Consider the following 25,319-nt stretch of genomic DNA (forward strand, 5'->3'; position numbering starts at 1 on the left):
AGGGGAGTCCCACAGTCTCAGACCTCTAGATCTAGACTCTTCTATTTCTTTATTTTAACAATAGCTGGCGTATCACGTTAAAGACACTTGGAAAATATAAAATGAAATACCAGATAGATAAAAAAAGAAGGGTCCACTCCTGCGGCACCATCAACTTCATAACCTGTATCTGTGGATCTGTGTAAGCTGCAAAACTCCTTGTGCACAATATTTAGATACTGCGTTGAGTGGAGTATATTCTTCTAGGCACCTATATATTTTCATGATTGTGCTAACACATAGTGCTGTGAATGGATACATTTATAGTGCAGACCCCTTCACACTCACTCATTTTACACTGCGTCCCTCCTACAGAGCATTTTATTGGGCGGCTGCTCTCTTAAAAGAGGGTCCAGAGCTCTGCAACAGGGTGGGGTCATCACAACAGCCCACCAGACTGCAGTCTGTGGCACACAATAACACATTTCCTTGTGAAAGACTTAATGAAAGAGTGCGAGTGCAAGACTGGATCGAGAGATCGTGTGCGTGTCCACGGTTTCCCGTCTGAGATGATGTGGAACGCGGTCAGAGTAAACAATCACCACCCAGGAGAGCATGGGGAAAAGTGCTCTGCTTCAATTATTGATGCTGAAATGAGATCAGATGGGCCGAACACCTGCCAGTGCAGAACTGGACCTGCACCAGATTTCAGATTATCAACCAAGGTCTTGGCAGCAGCACTTCACATGATCCCAGAACACTGAGGAAACCAGAGGAGCAGCATATCGTGTTCACAGTCATCGTCAAAGAAGGAAAACAGTGATCATACTTGAACATTTTTTATTAACTGTTTAGAATACAACCATGGTAAAGCATTTTCTTCACTTGTAGACTCTTTGGGCATCCAGTGCCAGATTCAACAGCACACTTCATCACTGCTGTCGCTGTTCTCCACCGCTCTGATCCGGCTGCCCCTGTACGCTGCAGGTACGGAGAAGGAAAAGCTCAAAGCAGCTGGATGCAGAGGGTGGAGAGCTTGCGCAGGGAGAACAGGCCTCTTCTCTTGCTCCCACCACGACAAACAGGAAGTCAAATAAGCACTACAGTCTCACTTTCTGTAGTGCTCCCCACGGAGCAGCAGGGAACTTGTTACACGTAGCATTCCCCCATTTACAACATTCACACTTGTGACTGGTGCCTGTATTAGCTTGTGTTTCAATGTGACCCTACATATACTGCACTGTAGATTTTATCGGATTGCACTTAAGAGCACAAAAAAGACTGTACACAGTCGTCCAATATTAAAAAATACGTTAAATTACATTTTTCAAATAAATATTGGTCCATTTTCATTAGTATGCCAAGTACATCTTCCTGAGACACTTTCAGAACAACAGACATGTTTATACACCATCGATATCTTTTTCTTTTTAATCCATGAGTATATTCTTCAGCCTTCCTTTTAGCCATCCTTTGATTATTTCTCTGGAGGCAAAATAACTTTTCATGCTACACTTACTTCAACCATCCACTTATGAGTTCATCCCTCATCATATGACTTGCTCTCTCATCCGTGCTAAGACATACAGTACGCAGTAAACAGATTTCTCTCGCTGCACCAGCGCAGCTTCATCCAAAACACAAAACCATGTTTCAGATGCAAACACACATCTAGAGAAATGTTACGGTCAGATATACAGATTCCACGAACTGCAGCTGCTCACGTTTACTGTAAATGACCTGAATGTACATCTGTGCCGTGAGGTGACAACCTGTGTGAGAGCAATACATGTGCTTTGTTTGAGATGATGGACCCTAAAGTAAATTGTGTACAAATGTTTCACTCACATGCGGACAAAAATGTGTATAATAATAACAGTCTAACAGCCAAAAGGGTTTTTAAAAAATACAAATGTGTTTATGGAAGCTTTTCTTGTGACGTTTCACAGTATCAACGTGGTTCTCTTCCTGGCTCCCTGGACAGTCACCACACTGTGTGTGGCTAATTTCCAGTTTGTCTTTGTGCTGCCAAGCTCTCTGTTACACACACACACACACGCACACGCACACATACACACACGCATTAAGTACCTTTACATGAGGAACAATTGCAAACATCACCTGGCTTAATCCTCACCATCGTCTTTTATACCAGTCTATTATTGCTTTCGTATACCAGTATTGCTATACAAGATCAAGTGAAGGAAAAAGGAAATGTACGGTCCATCGAGTCTTGCAGGGAGGCAGTCCTGACTTGCAGCCCAGATAAAAAGACGTGTGTATACATACAAAAAGTTCTGCTTCCCTGTTTGCTTATTTCAGTTCCTTCAAGTCCTCGTTAGTCTATACGTTAGAGACGGCGTTGTTAGTGTCTCGGGCCTGACGGATGCCATATAGCCACTTGATGACTCGAGCGTTCCTCTCAATGACAGAGATGCCGTAGGGGACCCGTTCATTGGCTCTGGCGGGTCCATCCTCATCGCCCTCGCCTCTCTCGTCCTCCCTCGCCCGGTCAGCCTCATCTCCGCACTCCGAGCTGGGCGTGCTGACGCTGCGGAGCTTGGAGATGGAAACAATGTCTGAGTTGGCTCTTGTGAAGCGCTCCACTCCGCCCATCACCTCCACCTCTTCCGGGTCCAGCCCGCAGTAGTTGAAGAATCGCTCTAGGTCGGCTGTTGCGCGAGAATAACGGTCACTCAGGTCTGATTTGGAGCGGTGCAAGGATGGGTGCTTACGGGCTGACCCCTTGGAGCTGCTGTTTGATATACGGGTGAAAGCGGGGGAGGCTGGCGGGATCATGCCCGCTCGAACCAGCATGGGACTGGGTGGCAGATAGGCGGGAGGGGAGGGCAGAGTTTGTAGGGGGGTGCTCTGCTGTGTGTGAGGTTGGGGTTGGTTGTGAGTGGGTGGGGGCGGGGGTGGAACTTGGGGGTGTGCAACTTGACCTTGCGGAGTCTGTCTGGGCCTGATCTGCAGCTGGGCCCTCTGGGGCTTCCTTATCTCTGCCTGAGGCCGAACATCCACCCTGCGTACTGTCACTGAGTTTGGGGAGCTATAGGGCACTGGAACCCCAATGCGTGGCGCTCGTGCCGGAATCGGGGGTGGACGTCGGGTGAGTTCTGCTGGAGGGGCACGGAGGTTGTTACTGAGCGGTGAGGAAGTGCAGGAGGAGTTGGATGAAGAGTTGGTGTTGCCGTGATTCAAAGGTTTCAGGTTGTTGAGGAGCCTGTTGCTCCTCTCCTGTTCTGCTGACAGGCTGCTGCCGATGCTCTTAGCTCCTGATGAAGGAGATGATGATGAGGGGGAGGTAGAGGAAGAAGACTGGGAACTGGGCAATGGTCCATCACACACATCATTGATTAGATTATTCAGAATATCCAAGTTAAGAGCAGGTCCTCTTCTCCCTCCTGGTCCCTCTCTTCCTCCTCTGTTTTCCAAATCCACTGGGCAGCGGGGAAATTTGCGGGCTGGAGGGGTGCTGATCTGGCACTGAAACATCATTCCTGGAGGGACGAGGGGCTTGCGGATAATTGGTGGTTTGATAGGAGCCTGACGGGTGAGGGCCACCTGCTGGCTCTTAACGTACTTTGCCTTGTCGGCCTCCAGGCGCTCCACCGCACTCAGTTTACGGGCCCCGGGCTCAGCCTGGCGACGGAAGTAATCCGGGCCCTTGTTAAGTATCCTGAAGGGCATGGCAGAGGTGAAGGGAACTCCGGTTAAACGGCCGTCTGAAGGCCGCAGCGTTTCAACCGGCATGCTGGAGGATCTGACGGAGAGAAAGGAAAGATTTTCAGTCAAAATGTTTTTGATTCACAAGGAAAAGAAAGGCACAGTGAGCTAAGATTATGAGCTGTGGGAAGGAAAAAGATAAGGATTATTGTGTTAAATGTAAACTAAAGTGTTTTCTAGCTTGAATGTGACAACCAGAATGTAGTAAAAATGAGGTGTGATAAACTGGAGGAGAAGTGGGTGAGAGTGGGGCTTTAATGGTCCACGAACATCCTTTTAGAGCTCCCACATGTCCTCTCTGAGCTTAAGAAAAGAGCTCTTTTGTACTCTCCCTTTTCTTCCCACTCTCCTCCCCCTCCTCCCAGCCTTGCACCCTCACTCCCGGAGACCCCCTTTAACTTCCTTACCGGTCACTGTGCTGCTGCCGCTGCTGCTGCTCTCACTTCTCTCTCTTTCTTCCTCCTTTCTTCTCAGTCGCCCCTGTCTTTTATTCCTTTTTCCAAATCCGGGCTCAGTGAAAGGCTAGTTGTGGGACAGGGTCAGTCGGGGTCAAATTCCACATCAGGTCCGGCCAGACCACCTCTGTTAGCTCAGCGGTGACCCAGAAGGGGGTTAGGCTGTGGATCGGGGTCACCGGTCAGCCACAGTACAGCTGATCTGATGGGAGCTCTTTATCTAATATACAGGTCTGGTAGATCAGCCAGCAACGATCCCGGCAACACGACAGCCTTTATGATCCCCGACACGATGTCTGTTTAGCCTCCGTCTGTCTGTCCAGCTGTGGTCACACACAAAAAGCCAGCCGGTAACTCAGCAGCAGAGCCTCACAGTCCTGGAAAGAGTTCAAAACAGATGGAAGTCCAAGTAAGATAACGGTAGAACTCTCCTGTCGTCCGCCTCTCATGAATAAAAACATCCACTCACACTGAAACACACACACACTCCCTCTCTCACACACACTCACACACACACTGTCCTGTGGCTGACAGACGGACTCTCTTCAACACTGAAGTGGAGCAGACGGGACAGGCTTTAATATCGCGTCTGGCTCCTCCCAGCCGGCCAATCGCACGTCAGGCCAGGAGCCTCAGTGGGGCACGGGGGCGGGGTGGTAGGCGGGAGGTGTGCACGCATTGGTTCACCTCGAAAGGGATTCTGACCAATCGGACCCCTCCCCCCACTGAGCGGAACAAAACACTGAGGCAGGGTTTTCATTCAAATGAAAATTCTTTGAAAGGGAGAAAGGGGGGTGGAGAAAGGGAGGGGAGGGCAACGGGCAAAACAGCTGCAATATTTTACACTGACTTGCATCAAGCTCAGCAGTGAGCTGTGAAAACACAGTGAACAACACTGAAAGCCTGCACAACTGGTCACCCTGTGTAGCTCTTTGTCTCATCACAGTGGAGACAAAGTGTGGACAACCAGATTATTATATTCACAGTCCAACTCAGCTTTCATTTGGAAATTCAGCTTTCAGTTGGTGCTCGACATGAAATCATTGCATATTAAAAACTGGCCAAATACATTTAGCTCTACTTTATAGACTGAGAAACGAACAGGAAAGAGAGTTTTTTCCTCCCCTGTTTCTACAACTTCATGCTATTATGTTTTCAATTAAAACGATCTCTGTACAGAGAAGTGTTTTGGCTCCGTATCAGTTTAAATCCCCGTCCATACTAACACACTTAAAAATGCAATCACATGACCACTAAATAGGAAGCATTTGGTTGTTAGTTGCAGAATTGTCATAGCTCGTCTTGTAAAATCCTGAAATTCACAGCACAACAGCTGTTATGAAAGACAACAGGATCAGCAAAGCCTGTATTTGATTATCCAGTTGACAAATCAGCGAAGGCTACGTTGCGACCGAAAAAGACGCAATCAGCTGTAGCAAGTGTCATAATTTCCAAACATCTCTGTTTCTGTCCACTCAGATGAAAAACGCAGCCCAAGAATTTTAAAACTTCTCAGTTTTAACAGTTCTGAAACTCTGAAGTAGAGTTGATGTGTTTTCAAATGAAAATGTAAGAGTGTCGATGTAGCCTTAGCACCAAATGATTCAGTTTTAGGAGTTGAGAGCGCTGCCGACGCACACAACGTTTGTCTATATTCAAGCTCTGATCTCCAAGAAAAACAATCCTCTCCATTCGCTCCCAGCAGCCATCCACCTCCCTCCCCTCCTTCATCGTTTACAACATTACACTCCAGGGTTACATCACACCCAGCAGTCAGTGTGCCCCTTTTCTCTCCCTCCTCCTCCTCCTCACCTCCACCTCTAACGTATCTATCCACACATTTTTAATTAGTCTTTTTATAGCAATCTTCCTTCCCTGCCTCCCTCAACATGTGATCCTGTTTTCCCTACATCTCCTTCCCTCTCCCATCTCTGAACAGCAGACCAGCAGCAGACAGAGAAAAAGCAACCATGACAGCTTACGGTTGGACACACATACACACGCACGCTTTCAGGTACTTCAAGAGCCTGGAAACAATGCAGACATAGTCACACACTTACTTTCATCTTTAGCATGTGACAGACCAAAGGAGGGTTTAAAATAGTTCAGCTTAAATTAAAACACATTTGCATCACAGAAAATAATGATTCACAAACCTCATGCCACCTAGAGCCTTCAGGCAAAGCCCTGGGGAATACATTTAGGCAGAAGAGCAAAAAAAAGAAAAGAAAATACTATTATGGAAACAGAAGAAAGAGAATGCTCAGAGTGAGAAGAAATGTTCTCATCTTATGGGGAATTAAAGGAGCGTTTGTTTCATGAGTTTCGGTCAGAGGACGACAGAAACTCCAGAGGAGATGATGACGATCAAAGACTGAACTTTTGAGATAAGGCTGATGACACACACACACACACACACATGCACACACACGCACGCACAGTCTTTTTCTTTGTCACAACCTGGTGCCTTAATTACCCACTGACCAACTCGGCTGTCTGCATGGTATCCAGCCCAAAGAATATGTGAGCATAGGTAAAATATATTCATGAGTGGAGCATGCAGACAGCTTACTGGTTACATGCCACATAACCACCACATCATTAAACCTAATGGCACATATATATAGATATAGATATCTATATATATAAGCCATTATGATTAAATTATACTGTCATGAATCCTAGCCTTTCAGAAATATATTTTCATTTGTGTTTACATTTCTCATGCTTTTATTGAAAATCACAAGGCCCTTCTTGGGAATGAGGAAAAACGGGCTCACCAGGAAAAAGAGGCCTTGTGCCCAGCCACTCACATCACCAGCTTCAGTGCAGTAGCTAAAGGTAATTATAGAAATGGTTGTATACACTACGTGTCCATTCATAGAAACACATCCTAGAGAATGACTTTACCAGAAATGGTGAAGACAAACTGTCTGGTCTCAGAAACCTCAGCTACCTCAGGTTTCGTACGCTTTGGCCTTGTCATTACCCGTACAAAGGCCTCTCCTGAAAAAAACACATCTTTTTAGTCCAGATATAGAGTCTCTTCATGTCCACAAAAAGTCTCTAAGAACACCCAATGGCTGGACTTTGTTGTTTGTTTCCAGCTCTAACTTACACACAATCATCTATCTGGCTCAGTGCCTACCCCCACTGCTGCCTTAAAGATAGAATAACAATGCTCCCCTATTCTGTGTTCGTAATTTTTACACAGAGTGGCAAGTAGAATGAAGGTGCTGCTCACCAACTCTGAATGGGCCAAAAAACCAGACAAACATCTGACTTCAGACTGCAATGGGAGTGGATACAATCGTCATCCAGTCCCGGGTCAAATGACTCTGCAGCAGACACAGGTTTCATCGTCTTCGGCTCCTATCGGCAGCGATGGAAACATGATACCTGGGTGAACACACTAATGTGGCAATGAGGTGAGAGAGCTCCTCAGTTGTCGGTGCATTTGTGATATCAAACCGGGGAAAGAAAAACAGAAGGACAAGCTCCTGTACTGGCAATAGGGAAGTGGGTTTATCCACACACCCACTCGAATTTGGTGTAAAAGATGTGGTTTCCACTTAAAAGGGTCAATTCAAAGCTGCTAAATAAACTTGCTGCTTGAACTTTAGATTTGGAAGAATGTCAATGAAAACCCAGTCCTCCTTCAAAGCTCGACAATGAGAGGAGCCATCTACACATTGGTGGCCTAGATAGTCCCTGGTCCAAAAAGACAGCAGCTACTATCATTTATTTCCTCAGCGTACAGGGTCAGGCAGCTACAAGCAATGGCTGCTGTGGGGCTAATGTGTGTAGTACACCTCTGGCTGCCACAGAAAAACATGTAAATTGGTCAAGCATGGGTCCATTCATGTGTATGTTTGTGTTTGAATGAGTTTGCAGTAACTTCCCAGGGGAAAAAAAAACATCCCCTAATCCTGCCCTGTTGCTGTCTTGTTTTTGTAACTTTCCGTCTTTTATTTTCCATTCATGTTCTGTTCTGCTGCTACACAAACAGCTGATGTCTCCAAAAGCCACGAGATTACCGCAGGCACCGACCACAGCGACAGACCACGGAATGACATTTTCTATTGCATGATGGAAACTTGCTCGGTTCGATTATCATAAAACTATGCTAACCGCTGTGCTGTTATGAATCTCACTGCTTTTACATTTGATTTTCCAACCGCCATATTAGTGGGTAATGATGTCTGCAGCATGTGTGTGCGCGCGTGCGTGTGAATGAGAGATTAGGATTATAGTGATTGAGAGGGTGAGTAGTATAAGCAAGAGATAAAAAGAATAGAGTGGACGGTAGAAGTGTGTAAGTTTTCTATGTAAGAACGGACGGCGAGGGAAGCTCCAGATGTAAGGAAGAGATGACTAGCACTTAACCACAACTGAATGAACATGGTCATCTACCAACCAGCCTGCATAACACTAATTATAGGGAGAGCCCGTGACTGGGAGCAATTTGACTCGCCAATATTTTCTACCACTTAGTAACTGAGTGATGGAATAAATGGCAAACATCAGCACGTGAGGAAGTGGACTTTAGGAGAAGAGAGGAAGAAGAACCACAGGGACATGTCATGATCATTTTTATACACTTCTTCCTAGAAAATGCCCTGAAACATGACCCAAAAACAGGAAGACGCAGGAACATGGTGCATTTGTATGTGTTCTGTGACGCCAGCTGGCTTGTCCTATCACAGTGGCCTTGGTCTCAGCGGACGTTGACCCCAGACTGTACAGAAGACAAGAGAGACTCCGCCTGAAAAGATGTCACTGGAAATCTGCTCCTGTCCAACGTGAAACTTAGAAAGAAAAATGTGTAAGACGTGTAGATAAAATGGTTTCACTGCACTCTCTCCTCTGAGGTCTGGTTGAGCATCAAGAATATATAGTGATCATGCGCTTTTTTGTTGTTGTTGTTTTTTAAATAGCTGCTTGCTGCATTAGGAAGAGAAAAGTTTCTGAATGTGGCAATGGATGTTCTCTGGAGAGATGCATGCTTTCTCTTATGATGACACATGCTATCACATGACAGTGTAAACAGGGAGCAGATTGTCAATTGGTTGCTTAGTTGCAGGAAATACTATGAGGAACAGTAATGGTCAAAAGAAAGAGCAAGGATTTTTTTGCTTGGACTGACAATGAGGTTACTGAAAGTCAATGTCAGCAACACTTGTAGTACATAATCAATGTTGTATTCATCACTGGTAATCGGGTCATGACGGAGAATACACAATCATGAAGCCAATTTAGGCTAATACAACCCGGGAATGTTAAAATAAAAAGGGGAAGGATGTGTTTCCAAATATCTCTGTTTTCTGAGAAATAGGAATAGAAAACATCAATACAAAGGAAATTGACAAACAGTTAGAAAATGCATGCAGATATATCCGGCCTTCACAGGGTGAACAACAATCTTTGTAGTCCTGGAGAGGATTTAGTATGTTGCTCAGGAGAAGAACGCAGCTACATGCTAAAAAATAATATTCAAATCAGTCAATCTGTGAGGAAGATCTCTGTTTTATTAACACCTGGAAGAGTCACCTTCACCCCAAGCAGAGGGACAAAGACCAGTGGGGACTTTGTGGGGAGTTAGTCAGCGGTTTGTTGCCCACTGGAGGGATGAGCAGGAAGCAGTGACGCATTACACAACAGGAAACGTGTGAGAGCGACAGAAAAACAAACAAACATGCTCAGCTGGAGTGTTTGCCTCTGACTGTGTGTGTGTGTGTGTGTGTGTGTGTGTGTGTCTGTGTGACTAGCAGGCCGACGCTGTCTTGACGGTGACCTTTGCTCATTTATTTCTGGGCACTTGCTCTTGCCTCTTTGCCAAAGATCATAAGCTGTTTTCAAACATAAGATAATCTAAGCGCGATTGGTCCCAGACTATCTCCTACGTTTGCCTTCCAAATATGAAGAACGCAGCATATAATGTTTCAAATTTCGTGCATAATAGTATTCATGCTAGGAAAGGCATACTCATGGGCAAGTTTCAGACAAATTATGGACAAGGGGGTTGGACAGGGGTGTTAAATCTCTGCCTCCAAAGTCTCAAAATTCAACATGACAAGTGAGCAACTGTTGGGCAGTGTTGATCGGTGCGTCAGCAAGGGTGAATTCACACTAGTCGTAGCCCAGTGCTCATGGAACCACACTTGTGTACACAGAGCAGAAATGCCTTTGCACTCACAGATACTGTTTTGTATCTGAGGGTGTGATTAAAACATTTTTAAGACTACATAAACACCAAAACTGTCAGTCATCAGTAATCAGCCAAGGTGGTGTACCAACTGGCAAACCAGCAGAAACCAGCACTGCCATCCATAGAGCCGTGCTGCTACCTCTTAGCTCTCGTGCACTTTACCTGGACAGAAAAACATCAAGTCAAGAGAAGAAGGGCCCGGAGATTACAGTGCAATCACAACATAAGGAAGGACCTTTTCGTTTGAACGCGTCACGCTTGATTTGACTGAAGCATCTCCATTAAGGCTTCTGGTTGAATAATAGTCCAACCTCATTTACATGTATACCCAGTTTGTGTGAGTCAGATTATGTGTGTGGGACACAAGCCTTGGCCCATCACCCCACTGGAACACCCCGGCTTCAGTTTTTAAGTCAATAAAATAAAACAGAAGGGTTCAAAAGGTTATCAGCCACTCCCCCTCAGGACTGATTTAGGGAGCTCCAAAGACAGCTAATGAAGACAGAGAGACAAGCACCACAGCACCAGACGTCACACGAGTCAACCCTTAATGTTGTGGCTCCACCACACAGTTAAGGCTGAACAATAGATAGATGTATATTGTGTGGCAATTATTTTGTCATATTATGCTTAATCGATTATTTCAAAGTGGTGGAAATCATTCTCTACAGCAATATTTTTGCTTTGCGTTCCTCAATACAGAATGGATGCAGGCAGGAACGCAACATGAAGGCCATACAAACGATGGGATAGTGAACGTGACACAGAACGTTACAACTCTAAACAGGAGCAGCCAAGACAAAAGGACTGTCACATGGATGTGGTTTGGCTACTAAAGCTCTGACACTCACCACAAAACTGTAATTTGAAAATGATGCCACAGACCGGTCCTGACAACTGACTCACAACACTACTCTTTCTCCACCTACACAAGAATCATGTCAAACAATACAGGGACTCTATTGATCAGAGCCACAAAAGCACAGTTGAGTGCTGAAATAAACCTTGCAAGAGGGTTTTGCCCGCGGTACAACATATGGAAAAGAATTCCAGATGAATCTGGAAGGAGGTAACAGCTGCTGCAACAACTTAACATCTGGATATGAAATGACCTATATATGGATATGAGATGTTGGTTGTATTGCAGGGACCCACACAAAGTGCTGTGCACTTATCAGCTCTGGTCACGCTGCTCATTTCGTACAAAAAACAGCTCTTGGCCGGTGGAGAACTCGACTGACATGCATGAGTGAAGTGTCTGGACTAGAGGGGTTATGCAACCGTTATATGCACTAGGGTCTAGTCGACTGCAAAAACAACCATTGAACCATAAGCAGACAGTTATTATAGCATCTAGCTCCATCTTTGTGTGCCATCCCCCACCCTCAATCTTTTGCTGCACTCTTCAACCCCCTCCTCCAACTCGCTGCCCATCACTGTCTGTGTCTATGGCCCCAGGAAACACACACATCCATGCACAATTACACCAAGGGTGGGATGGGAGGGGGGCAAATTAAATCCTGTTTCATGTGCATGTGTATAGTGCATCTATGAATGTCAGTATCCTCTTTTTCTCTGTGTGTGAGGCATGAACAGAGTGATCTGAGGAGGGGATCATTGGAGAACAGGTGGCTGAGTCGTCCCTCTGGAAAACTAAGCCCAGCGGTTAAGGAAAAACATATTATAACATCTGCCATGTGCCCATGTCAGCCAAATAGAAAAAAGGACAAAATCCATTTGCAACATTGACAAGATTGTAAAAGTAGCACATCACCATCAGTGGATAATTTATTGATAGACAACCAGAGAACTTCCTACTCACTCCAGTGATGTGTAGATCCTTGAGCGTATTCGTTTTGCAAGACCCAGTAGAAAAGATTTCAAGTATATTTAAGTTTATTTTTCAAACTAAAGGATAGTTCTTATACAAAATATTTACAACATAGAGTTTTACTTTTGTATGGCTCATATTGATGGACAAAGGTTTTAGTTGAGGAAAACCGATTCTGGGCAAGTCTGTTTTATTTCACATATAATAAATAAAAGATGTTGGCTGGCTATTTTTCTCTCTGTGCCAGATAACTAGCATGACGCCTTACAAGCCTCAAGATTTACAGTGCCCGTAGAGGTTCTGACATTGCTGAGCCTCTCGAGGGAGAAACAACTCTGACCCAGCAAAGAATTTCTGCTGATTATGTGTAGTTATGTGACGATGCTCCCCAAAGTGATCTGCAGGTGTGAAAATCCCGATCTGCAAATCAATGTGTGTTCAAATGTGTTTGGATCAGTGGTTTGAGGCAACTGCTCTCATCTCACTCAACTGAAGCTAAACTGTTAGGTAGACATACACACACGCACGCACGCACCCACAATGCACCTATGCATAACAATTCAATCACATGGCAACTTCATACCAAAAGATCCACCACTGCATGACGCACACATATCCAGTCATATGAACACGTAAGCTGCTCTATGCTGCAACTAAAGCCTGAAGGCAAACAATCGTGTGTAGAGATAAAGGACCCCCCCTCCTTCATCGTGGTGATGAATACATTCCAGAGGCATGCAGGCGTGGATGCAATAACATACTCCTGCCCTCTGCCATGGCTGCTTTCCCCTGCCCACCCCCCCCAACCCACACACACACACACACACACACACACACACACACACACACACACACACACGACTCATTCTTCCACACTGAAAGAGGTGCGTACTTCTGGTGAGTTTCTGTTTGTTTTAGCCAAAAGCCTGAAGTGATATGAACTAACACATACAAGCTTAAAAAAATCACATGTCATCAGACTTTGTTAGATCTTTGACCCCCATCAACATGTGTCAGACAGATAGTGTAAAATGCTCCATATCGCTCCGAACACTTCTTGTGCTGGAAATAAAACATCAACCCTAAACCTATTAGAGGAATGATACATGAACTCTGCTGCTGCACAGCCTCTCAACCCTACGACAATAGTCCAGGAGCAGAGGTGGCAAATGTTAAAATCAAGACTAGTATTTTTATTTGGCATTTCATGTCAAGGGCAAAAAAGCACGGGCAGAGACACAGAAATGGACAATAGCTGCCTCTGTTATAATCTAACTTTTCAGTTGCTCTGTATCGATTCAACAAGTGTCACACAGAGGACCTAATGCTCGTCTTCTTGCCATCATCCTTAACCAACAATCTGGTGTAAAATGGCAACACAAGAAAACAAAAGAGTGAATCCCTATAGAATTACTGACAAAGATAATAAAGTCAAAACAATCCCTAATGTTGCTGTCAGAGCGTGGAGCCCTCCTGCCTTTTTAAGAACACAGACACAACCTGACATCTACACAGTGGAGACACGGTAATCTGTTCAAACAGGACTGAAGGTAACGTTTACTTACGTGTGCAGGCAGTAAGATTCCTAAACTGGGTGAGCTGGGCCCTGAAAGAAGCGGGCAGGAATCTGCGTGGTACAAGCCCCGGTGTGTCTGTATGTGTGTGGTGAGCTCCTGTGTTTGAGCGAGCCAAACAAACACTAACCTGAGCGTCTCCCTGCTCCTTAGTCTAATATGCTCCCCCTCCCTCTCCTCCCACTGCTGAGGAGGGCTCCACCCCCCTCTGCAGGAAGAGAGTTGGGAGAACAGGAAGCAGGAGTCTTTTCTAGATAATCACATGACCTTCTCAACCCTTTTATTATGCCGTCTTTCTTATGAAGTTCAATTTCCACAAGGTATGCCAGTAGGACTAGTAATGCAGGAAATGCCAGCAAGGATTTTTTAAAGCCTGCTGTTGCATGTGAAAAGAGAGGAAAGTATAGTAGAGTGATAATCATGATGAAAACAATCAATGTAGACACATATGAGAGATTATCAACCAAGGGTAGGGTTTAGTAAATTAGTTCTGAAACACTGAAATGTTTTTCACGTCCCGATCAATAAATAAAGTATTCTGGAAAAGAAAAATATGGTGCTTTCTGTGGACTGTAATAAACACAAACCAATCATTTAATTTGTCACTAACTGACTTGCCTGCCTGTGAGCACCCTGGCTGTGTTCTCATTGCACATGATCGGAAAGACATACACCACGGAAGCAGACACAATAGCCAGAAGTTAGCAAGCAAGTCATGGAAAAGTTGGCTCCTGGTAGTTGTCAGTCAGTGCACATGAATGTGTTTTGGGGGACGAAGCTTTGGTGAGAGGGCAGAGAGGGTGGGATGTATCAGTTGCATATTGTCAAAGTGGGGTGTGCCCTTGCTAACTTTTCCAGGATTACCAACCCTAACTTTAAACAGTGTTTATGGTAATCTGAGGATTTTTTCAGTGATTAAGTTCTATCAGTGTCTGTAATGCGCACTGCTGTGACTTTCCTCCCAGGGCTGAGTTTGAAAAACAAATATTACGTCTTAATCCAAATACACTGCGGATACAAATACTGAAAACATAAAAAGAATTCTTCCTCTTCCCATGTGGCCCTTTTCTGAGAAAGAACCATACATTCAAAAATGCTATTCGTCATGTGATCATGAGTTTGACACTACATACAGCATGACTAGACATATAGAGCAGCAATGACTGGAAGATTATGTTGATTGAACTGAAATTCTCAAGCTTCTAAAATGCAGCTTGCAGCAATTTGCAGCATTTCATTTTTTTCCTTGATAGATTGGTTACGTTTTAGACTGTTGATACTGAAAATTATTGTTACTCACACCCAAACAGATTTCCTTATGAGATATTAGAGCTCTGATTGATTGAATACACAATATAAGAAAGAAGAAAGACATAGTTTGACTATTTAGGTGGGTTTACTGATGGTTTTCTACAAACAAAAGATAGGGGTGCCAGTGCAGTAGGCTCCATAAAACAACACAAACAGTTTTTTTTTTAACTGAACTGAACTTTTGCCATAACACAGTGCAACATCATCCAGCAGCAGGAGAAAGCAGATAAACGCTGATAACTGTTCAGGTGGGTTCACCTTCTCCTATAAGACTATATCAGTAAATGCACCTCACTGCATTCCAATCAGTGGTTTACCTAACGTCCTGCACACAGAGGCTGGGCTACCCTTCCTCCTTGCAGTCCAAACACAGCCGTGCTTATTTAAAGCAGTCAGCAAGGGCGGAGTGCACCAAACCAACTTGTAGCGTGTGCACACACAATACACACGTGCGTAGACAGATCAGGAAACCTGCGGCCAAATTCTAAAGACTAACGCAAACACATGCAGTGGTCAGCAGCAGGGAGCGGACTTCCACTTAAGCTCCTCACTGTGGAGGAAAAGCAAGTGGCTGCTCTCAACTCCAAAACACACAGCAGGAGCCAATAGGATAAGACAATAAATAATTCAGCTGGGTCAACAAACTCCAACCCCTTCTCTACCTCCATTTACACCTTCTCCTCCCACCCCTCCCTTCTTCCAAAGACTAGGCCTGGCTCACAATCTGCTTTTTGTTCCTCCTCTCATATCTCTTTTTTCCCCACCTTTTGTGTCATTCCTCTCTTCAGCTACCTCCCGTCTGCTCAATCTTATGAAAGCTACACCATCGCTGTGCCAGGGGGAAATACTTTCAACATAATACCTTGTGAGCATCCCGGCCGCCCCTCTGGCAGCAGTAACGCACCCCCATGAGAACACGCACCTTCTCTCAGAGACACAGAGGAGACAGGTGGATTAAGAGAATAAGTGAATGTGGTGCTTTCTCATTTGGCCAAATACTCTGTGATCCATGATGCACAATCACATGTTTATTCACCCACACAATGATGAGTCTGTGCAGACACCCCCTGTTAAACACACACACACACACACACACACACACACACGCACACGCACACACACACAGACACACACACACACACACACACACACACACACACAGTCTCTTCAGACAGAGTTCTCATTTTTAATTCATCAGCTGGTAATGTCTTTTTATAGTGGCCTCTAAAAGAAGATGACAGGTGTAAAGTTACTGCAGCTCCAGCTCCTTTCTCTCACACCAAAAATCACAAGCTCTGTCACTTGTTGCAGCCCCACACACACAAGTGCACGCACACATTCCATAAATGCAGGGACTAAGATCTCACATTACTGCTCACATTATACCCTGGCATGCCCAAGCACGCCCTGTCTCTGTCACCCTGCATCCCGGTTTGGAGCAGATACTCAACGACAACGCACTGGGATCAGTCCCCTGAGAAATTCAGTGAGATCTGGAGAAGTGAGTATAAGATTAACAACTAATCAGACAGTAATGACACAGGTGACCAGCACAAGCTGTTGAGCTGTGGTCTTAACACTTATTTGCTCAAATTTGCAATTGGTGTCTTGGGATTATCTACCCAGAGATAACAGGTGGCCGTTGAAATTCAAATTTCTAGCGGGACTTGTTATCAGGCCTGGTTGCACTTACACTGACTCAGTGTATGTTGACATTTCAAGACTTAATCATGCTGCAAACAGACAGAGCAAATATTTTCGGCTTGTTTGAACTTTACTGGTTCTTTAGGGCTGCACGTGACACGTTTCAAAGGCTGCTGACCCAATTTAAAAAATAAATACAACATAAATAAACCAGATTGGAGAAAACTCTGGAATCAGGGCAAGCTGTGTTAATATTTTAAGAGAGACGTTATATTCATGTCCCCGCTGGTCCTCTGAATGAACTGGATACTGCCAGTACAGTGAAGGCATCATCTTCCAACATGTGTGCTCACAATGAGAGGTTATATGATGGGGGTCAGGTTATGTGATGAGAAATATAATGACAGAAGTAGAGGGAGCTGTTCTTTTGTGATTTCTGTGTGTCCTTGGCTACAACAGGTAATATTTCAAATTCAAAATCACATGTACATTAACCTTGAAAGAGTCTATTCATACTGCCCACGTTCACTCTGTATTGCAGGCGTACACAATTTAGCCGTGTTCAAAAGTTAACCATCCTGACTTTTAGTCTCTAGTAAAGCCCAAAACAACATTTGGTCCAACAACTCCCAGAAGTGGGGATGCAATTCAGCGTTAATCACTCTGGAAAAGATAAGTTATCAGGTCAGAGACAGAACCGCATGGAAATGTTATGGACCATGGGGCGAGCATCGGGTATTATTATCGATTAATCACTTGTTTTCCTATTGATCATTTGGTCTACATAAAGTCAGAAAAAAGTCAAAATGTCCCGTGACAAGTTGTTTCGCCCCACCAACAAATCTCATTTAGTGTCATATGACAAAGAAAAGCTGTAACTAACAATATTAGAAACACCCATGAAAAATGATAACCCTGATGAGATTATCAAGGTCATTTTTTTTATTTCAGAAAGTTCCCCCTAATGCTATGGATTTAACCATCACATCTGGTTAAAGGAGACATTCAAAAAGCTTGCAAGATCTTTTATTATCCCCCCCCCCCCACCACATGTTGCATTTCTGCTACACAAGAGCAAAGGTCACCAACAGTGACTTCCTGCCATGAGCTCATTCCACCAGTCTGTTTAGATAAGTAGAGTTGATGTATCCTACAAGTTTTTGTCTTTCTGCACTGGTTGCCACCATCAGTAGAAAGTGCCCTGAAACTCATCTGTGTGCTTCCTTCAGTGCAATTACATGATTGGCTTGCTAAGTTTCTTAGTTCAGGACATGTCTCATATAACCATTTGGCATTATGTTCTATTCAGGATTATTTGAGTAGTTTGAACTTAATAAGTAATAATTACAAATGTATTTTTTTAAATGTCTTTCTTAAGTTATTTATATGTTTAATCAAGTTAGAACTGAAGCAGTGACACAAAAACAGGGGTCGACAAGACAAGACATGTTAAAACCTGTTAGGATGAGCTCTTTGGTTAAAAGGTCAGAGGGTCAGATGTAGGGGAGCAGGGTAAATAATGGTTAACCAGAAGCATGTTGCTAAATAGCGACCTCTAAATAGCCAGAGGCGCTGACAACAGCCGAGGGCTAAAGTCTCTCTCACGTGTACTGAGGAGGCATGGGCCTAAGGGCAAAAAGAAAACAAGGAGGGAAAGATGAATAGCAGGTCGTCATCCAAACTAATGTCATTTGTCTTAGAGGGATAGAGCAGATGGTTGACATGGGAGATCCTCCAAAAATACACAAGCAAACACACCCATGTAAATGCTCTTCCCACTCACAGAATGGGTGTGTATAGGGATTTAGGAAAACCGATGAGCACACAGTTTATGACGTATCAAACACTCACATTCACAAACTCATCAAACCGGATACTGTATTTGTGTCAGCGTTGACTCAGTCTTAAGTGTCTGGTACCCAGCGTCTGTCCCGATTCCGATTACTACTGACTCAATCTGCACTTGATCATTGGCACATACAGCAGCAAACAGGCACTACTTCACCAGGCAGACACACAAATCAGATGATGCATTTATAAAAGTGTTTACTTCATGTGGAGGCCAGATCAGCTGTGAGCTGCATTAAAAACAGAAAGATCAAGTGCATCATGGTAGGTCCTCCTCTCTACACTACCTTCGACCGAGCACATCGCTGTCAGTCTGTCTCTGGCTCAGAACTTCACCCAGTCACACAAGACAAGCTATTCGCATGTGAGGAATCTGCATGTGCGTCCTCAGCTGCTGACCTCCAGTGGAGTTCAGTCGAAACAGAGCAAGGAGTCACACTGACCTCAGGGGAAGACATGTGACTGCCACTGTCTAGGTTATTTGGGTCAGAGGGTTTAAGCCACTGTTATAGTGTCTGCATCAGCACATATGCAAGGGTCCACAGGGGACCTCCTGATGAAATTTTGTACTGATACAAAAATGGATGCTGACTTTGATCAGGGACAGTATAAAGAGGTGTGCTGGTACCCTCTCCTGTACTGTTCATCTTTAAAAACAATACAAAGACAAAACCAAACAGAGCAGCTATAGAAAATGTCTGTGGTGTCTGCAGCTCTCCACACACAATAGCTGAGGCCTTAACCAGACAGAAGCTAGAGACGCAAAGGCCACTCTTTAAATGTGAGGAATCACACGATTGGTTCTTAGAAACGGGATGAAACACTGAAGAATGTATTGTATCTGTTCTGCATTTGGGTCAAACCTCATCTGCACAATTACTCTAACAGGCTGCAGTGTTGCAGTTATTTACAGCTGAAGACTCATATTAGCCTCAGATATTATCGCATATACTTTTACACAAAACAAGGCCTGTGAATTTTCATTACTTACACTGTGCAGAAGCAAGACTGTTACACCCCATGATTGAATTGCCCTGAGGGGCATATAGCATGTAAGATCACAGTGACCACCATTGTCATGAATCAGAAAGCTTGTAAAACAGCCAAAACCATGGCTGACACAATACACACAATATTAAAAAGCCAGACTGAGGCCCAGCAAAACCAGCAGTCTCCACACTGACACACACAAGGTCTTAAAAGAACCTCAATTCCCGGGCCACGTGAACCTCATCGATGACTGATCAGTTTAATCAGGGTGGAGCCAGAGGAGAGACGAGAGAAAAACAGGGACACAGAACAGGAGTGATTCTAGAACTTCTCCCCCAGCTGTGTAGGAGTGTACATATTGAAATAAAACTGCATCTTATCCGATAATGCCACACTGTATGTGTGTGTAGCTTATCTGTATTGCCGTGTAAGGTTGAGGTCGTACTGTGATAGCGTTATTTTCAGACAGGCAAAGTAATCAGCTTCACTTGGTCAGAGAATGTCTGCACTGCTGCACAGAAAAACATTCTTCTGCAACAATGATGTTGGCTGTAATATTACAGGCCACAGCTAGTGGAGCACAATCTGGCCCAGGCCACACTATTATTTGCTGGCATTCATCACGATGGATGGTATGTAGGTTTGGTTGGAAAAATATATTTTGCAGCTAATCACAGGCTTGCTGCTTGGATGAGCTGAGAGAAAACAGAACATCAGCAGCATTAGCTGCAGTGGTTAGTTCGACTATTACTGCAGGATGATGTAACAGACAAGATTAAATGTTCCGGTGTGTTTGTCTGTGTGGCAGCTATGTCAAGCACAAACCGTAATATTACCACCGCTGACATCTACCATACGCCTGAATTTGAAAGGATTCCCTCAGTTTTTCCCAAGCCAGCTCGACTCACAAGGCATCACCACCACCAATATCAAAATACTGAAAATTAAACAAAACAGCATGGACAGTCAGAGAGACACTGTGAGAGCAGACCTCATGAACCAAACTTCAAACATGGTTGTTGAGGAATTTTCGTACATCCTCACACTTTATGCTACTATATACCGTATTATGTACATATCGTCTATATTACATTATATCTGTACACCATTAAGAGTGCCTGGCTAATAATTCCACAGATACTTCTCTCTCTAAGCAGTACACAAGGTCAGCTTATAGATAAAGGACCAACCAAAAGTGCATTGTAGTGTCTACATTTAGAGACATTCATATCTAACTCAGATGCCCCAGAGAGGCACCAACTTCAACTCTAACCAACTTCAACTCTTTTGCGTATTACACCAGTATCCAATAGGATGCAAACACCTACATGTAACATGGAGAGTGACAACAATTCTAGCCATTCAAGGATGTGCTGTTAGAATGGGTGACGCAAGTAGAGGAAAACTTGGGGACGACAATTGCTCATGTTACTCTGTTAGCGTTCGTATATTGTTGCACCTTCTGGTCTCCTTGATGCATCAAGTCTACATTAAAATCTTCTGCATTAGACATCAGCTGCTGCCTGAGTTCTCCTTTCACCCGCTTCCAGAAAACTTCCATAACAATGGTGACTTACCAAAGAAAAGCTTCAGAGTTACTGTACAATTATCTGTATACACATCAGTACAAGTATACATCTTATTATGTTATTGTGCTAATGCATTTGTGTGATTTCTAACATTATTGGAATCTAATTGAAAGATCACATTTATTTCAAAGTGTAGCCAGCTCTTGCTAGCCTTTCTGGGATTACTAACCCTACCTTTAATGTGTTGTCCAACAAGAAACAGGAAAAGTGCTGTCATTCCCATCCATATATGTACACAATGGAATCAAATTATGTTTGCCAGGACCAGAGGTGCAAATAAATTAACTATAATCCTAAAATACACAATACAGACAATAAAAAGACCAGTGCTATGATAAAAAGTGCAATGAAAGAACCATTTTAATTATTTTACATGATCAAAAAGAAGGAGTGATGCATGTGCAAAAATGATATAATAAAAACAGCAAGGGTTCAGAGGACTCTGCAAAATGTAGTGGCCCGTGGGAAGAAGCTGTTGCACAACCAGGTTAATCTGATTTTATGGAGCGTTATCTCATGCCAGATGGTTGGTTGAACACAACTCTTTCACAATGCATTTTTTCCATTAAAGGTTCCCTGTGTACTATTTAGTTACATCTAGAGGTGAAGTTGCACATTGCAGCTGAATACCCTTCACCTCATCCTCCCCTTCCAAACATGAGAGAGAACCTGTGTTAACCTTCAGTTGTCATAAACACTCTAGTGTCTAGTTTGGACTCCTGCAAAAAACATGGCAGCATCCTTAGAGAGGAACCCGCTCCTGATGTAAATATTAAGTATTTAAATATAAAGGGCTCATTCTAGGGAAAAGAACAATTTGTGCGATTTAGATGAAACACACCAGTGAAAACATCACTAGGATTATTTTATATTCAGTTTCTGCAATAGATCCTTTTCACCTAAATCTTACACACTGGACCTTTAAGTGCAAATCAGAGGTCATTTTTAACAATTAAAAAAATAAGAGATTACATTTTTAAAAAAAGTTGATTCACTTTTTGTTTCATTTTTCATTTTAAGTATTTAATCATGATTTTCATAATACTTTGCCTGCCAGCTCTGCAAAGATGCGGATTGAGCAAATTTGAGCTCCTGAATAGACTGAAGGCAACATCTTCCAAGTGCATTACATAAGCTGGAGCCATTCTCCTGCTTTGATACCCCTGATGTAAAAGTACACGTCCCCAGGACAGGACACTAGTGGGCTGCGGTGAGCCCTTGTCTTGTGGTGGGTATGAACTTAAAACCCCTGTAAGCGTCTTTCCAGACACCACCAACCTATACACTTCCTCCCATTTTATGCCCCCCCCCCTTGTCTAATTGAAGGAAATAAAGTCTGTGCAGATTTTTCAAAAGACAAACGTCAAGAACAGTAGGCGGTTCTGCGCCACTGCTAAATGCTCCCTGTCATCATGAGCTGTTATTAACGTTTGTAAAGTCATGTGCTTTTTCCATTGAAATATAAGAAAGAGATTGAGAGTTACAGCCAGTGTCAGCCGACTGTTTTTCTTGATTTTCCTGAGAGGAATACTCACTCTCAGAGGGGCCCATAAAAATAAGACTCCTGCTGTGTACACCAACTTTCCTGGGCTGCAGGATGCACATTCCTGGACTGAGAATGATTAAGAAAGAAAATTACAAGCTGGTGTGTTTGTTGCTGTTGCCTAAGGTGAACAGTTGTTGCAAGTTGGTTACAGTCCTTGGGGAGTATGAGCCAATTATTAAACCAACATACTTTGGTTAGTCTCCTTTTCCCACGTTGTTGTTTAGGGCTAAGTATCAAGAAGAGGCCAGTGGTTCAGCAGAATGTTTTCCATGTGTGATCATTAAAAAGAAAATCGGCAATCAACTCAAATTATCAGGATCATTATCATTATAAGTCGAAGAAGCTTACCTTTGACCTCCAGCAAACATGAGAGGGGAACAAACAAGTTTCCTGCAGGATTCAGTCATTTTATCACCCACAAAAAATATCACCTTGTGTCTTCATCTGCTCAAAGGCCCTGTTCAGACCTGCTATTAAAAAATGTCTAAAATGTGTCTCCAGTGACCACTCGTGATCAGTTCTCACTTCCCTGTTCTATATGCAAATAAATGTCATTTGTGCGCACAAAGACCAAATGATGTTGTTTATAGAGAACACTTGTGTGCGCGTGTGTCAGCGTGAGCGAGAGAGATAGCAAGAGAATAAGCAAGCAGGGGTGACTGAATGGATGTGCGCAGCTATGAAGAAAGATTTTACGAATTTAAGGAATGTCAGATCTCAGGACACATTTGGGTTCGTTCACACTTGTACTGAACCACTTGTGATCGGTTCGCTCAGGATAGATGTTATTACCAGATTTGAACATGCTCAAAGTGACCCCAGACTCAACTTGCTAATTTAAAGAAAAGGAAAACTAGGAAAGGAAGTGATTCAACAGCCCTGGCTTCCTGTTCTGACAGAGAAAGAGGAACTGCTCCCCCCCCACTAGTGAAAACCTGGGTGTAAATACAAACACAGCCAGGCGGCGTGGGGCCTAGTGGTGCCTTTAAACCAGTCTTTACTCATATCCTCTAAAACGCAAGTGGACTTCCTCTTTTCATGCAACAAGTGTGATGTTATGTTACCTCACAGCTCTTCTGGGAATCAGAGAGTCCAGGGAAGACCAGCCTGGTTTCCCAATATCTCCTCCACAGCAGGATTTTCCTGCAGATTTCCAAGGAACTGAGGTGGTCTCAGGGGAAATTCAGACCCTCGGCAGGATATTCTCTCTGCTGTTGAATGGAAAAACATATAGCTGGGTTCAAATTATTTTTGTAAGAAACACTCATGTTATTACAGCCAAGTGCAAGATAAAAGATCAAACTTTATCGATCCCACAGCAGGAAAATTCACTAAACACCTTTCACTACAGAGGGAAATACTATTTGTATGGAAACGTACTTGAGTAAAGTGAAGTGGCACAGGAGGATTTTGAGCAATAGTATTAGAAGATTTTGAAATAGACTTTTAGCAGTATATAAGCAGGTATGGTATACAAAATGAGTATGAGTATAAAACAAATATACTGTAGTATACTAAATAGCAGTATATTATAGTAGTAGTATAGCTATATGATGTTTATATTAAAATATATATAAATATACATTATATGGGTATAAATTCACAATAGTATACAATATATTTATATAAAAAAAAGCATGCAAGTATAACTAAAACACGTGAACTCCATAATGAGTCATGCATGTGGACTATTAGACATATGTTGGTATAAAATAATCTGCAGGAAGACATTTTCATTAAACGGGACAGTCCAGTGAATCCGCTGCTGTCACACTTTATTTCTCTTTTGCCTTCGATTGAACCAGGGAGCATTATGCTGAGCTTCCACATGAGCAGCTTCACTGACAGGAGCTACTCACCTGCATCCACAGACCCGATCCTCTCCAGCACAGACGTGTTTATTCCTCTCACCAGGCGTGTTGGCGCAGGGTCTTGGTGTTAGCAGCTAACGTTAGCAACCAACAGACACAAGGGTCCACTTTCACACAACTTTCAACGCTGCCGCGGGTCATACCAAGCCCCGGCCCCCAACCACCACGCCGCAGCGAATGTGACGCTGTCGTGTCCGCCTCTGAAACATTATACAGCCTTTTAACACGACATTGAATACGTTTCGTTAACCGCCAATTCAATGAATGAACACATTGATGTGAAACACTGGGTTATTTTCAGAGACACTCGGCGCACCCCTCAAACGGCCCCTCGTTGGTACGGTCAGGTTTGACCTCATTGGTCGGCCTGGACCATTTAACAGATTTGGAGGACGCCGCGTGCTCGGTACCATGGCAACCAGGCCAGAGTCAGGTGAAGGAAATAGAATCTGAGAAAACAAAAGTATGAACGTTCAACTTCAGTTCAGTCAGAGATGTTCCCTCCTGCTGCTGCTGCTGCTGTTACAGCACGTGTAATGCTCTGATAAGGACTGAGTGCATTCACTCTATAATCTATATATTATAATATCATATAATATAGTAATTTAAAATACTCCAATGTATTACTGAATAATTAGGCTTAGCTGAAATACTGACACCAAGTAACCCATATTACAAATGCTACGCTATATCTAATGGACACAACATTATCATTGATTTGGTATTATTATTATTATTATTATT

General features: G+C 43.6%; 1 protein-coding gene across 2 annotated transcripts; it reads right to left on the reverse strand.

Annotated features, from left to right (window-relative positions):
- Positions 1-802: 802 nt before the first annotated feature.
- LOC109630774 (protein FAM110A) lies at positions 803-24,874 on the reverse strand. Of its 2 annotated transcripts, XM_020089153.2 has the most exons (4): positions 24,564-24,874; positions 23,769-23,915; positions 4,116-4,540; positions 803-3,745 (listed from the first exon to the last, which is right to left on the reverse strand). In XM_020089153.2, the coding sequence occupies exon 4, from the start codon at positions 3,733-3,735 to the stop codon at positions 2,323-2,325; it is 1,413 nt and encodes a 470-aa protein (XP_019944712.1). In that variant the 5' UTR covers positions 3,736-3,745; positions 4,116-4,540; positions 23,769-23,915; positions 24,564-24,874; the 3' UTR covers positions 803-2,322. The 2 variants fall into 2 exon arrangements, with proteins under 2 accessions (XP_019944712.1, XP_069383063.1); XM_069526962.1 differs by lacking the exons at positions 23,769-23,915; positions 24,564-24,874 and adding an exon at positions 13,768-13,907.
- Between the last annotated feature and the right edge of the window lie 445 nt (positions 24,875-25,319).

Source organism: Paralichthys olivaceus, chromosome 6 (genome assembly GCF_024713975.1).
Source record: "Paralichthys olivaceus isolate ysfri-2021 chromosome 6, ASM2471397v2, whole genome shotgun sequence".
Taxonomy (NCBI): Eukaryota; Metazoa; Chordata; class Actinopteri; order Pleuronectiformes; family Paralichthyidae; genus Paralichthys; species Paralichthys olivaceus.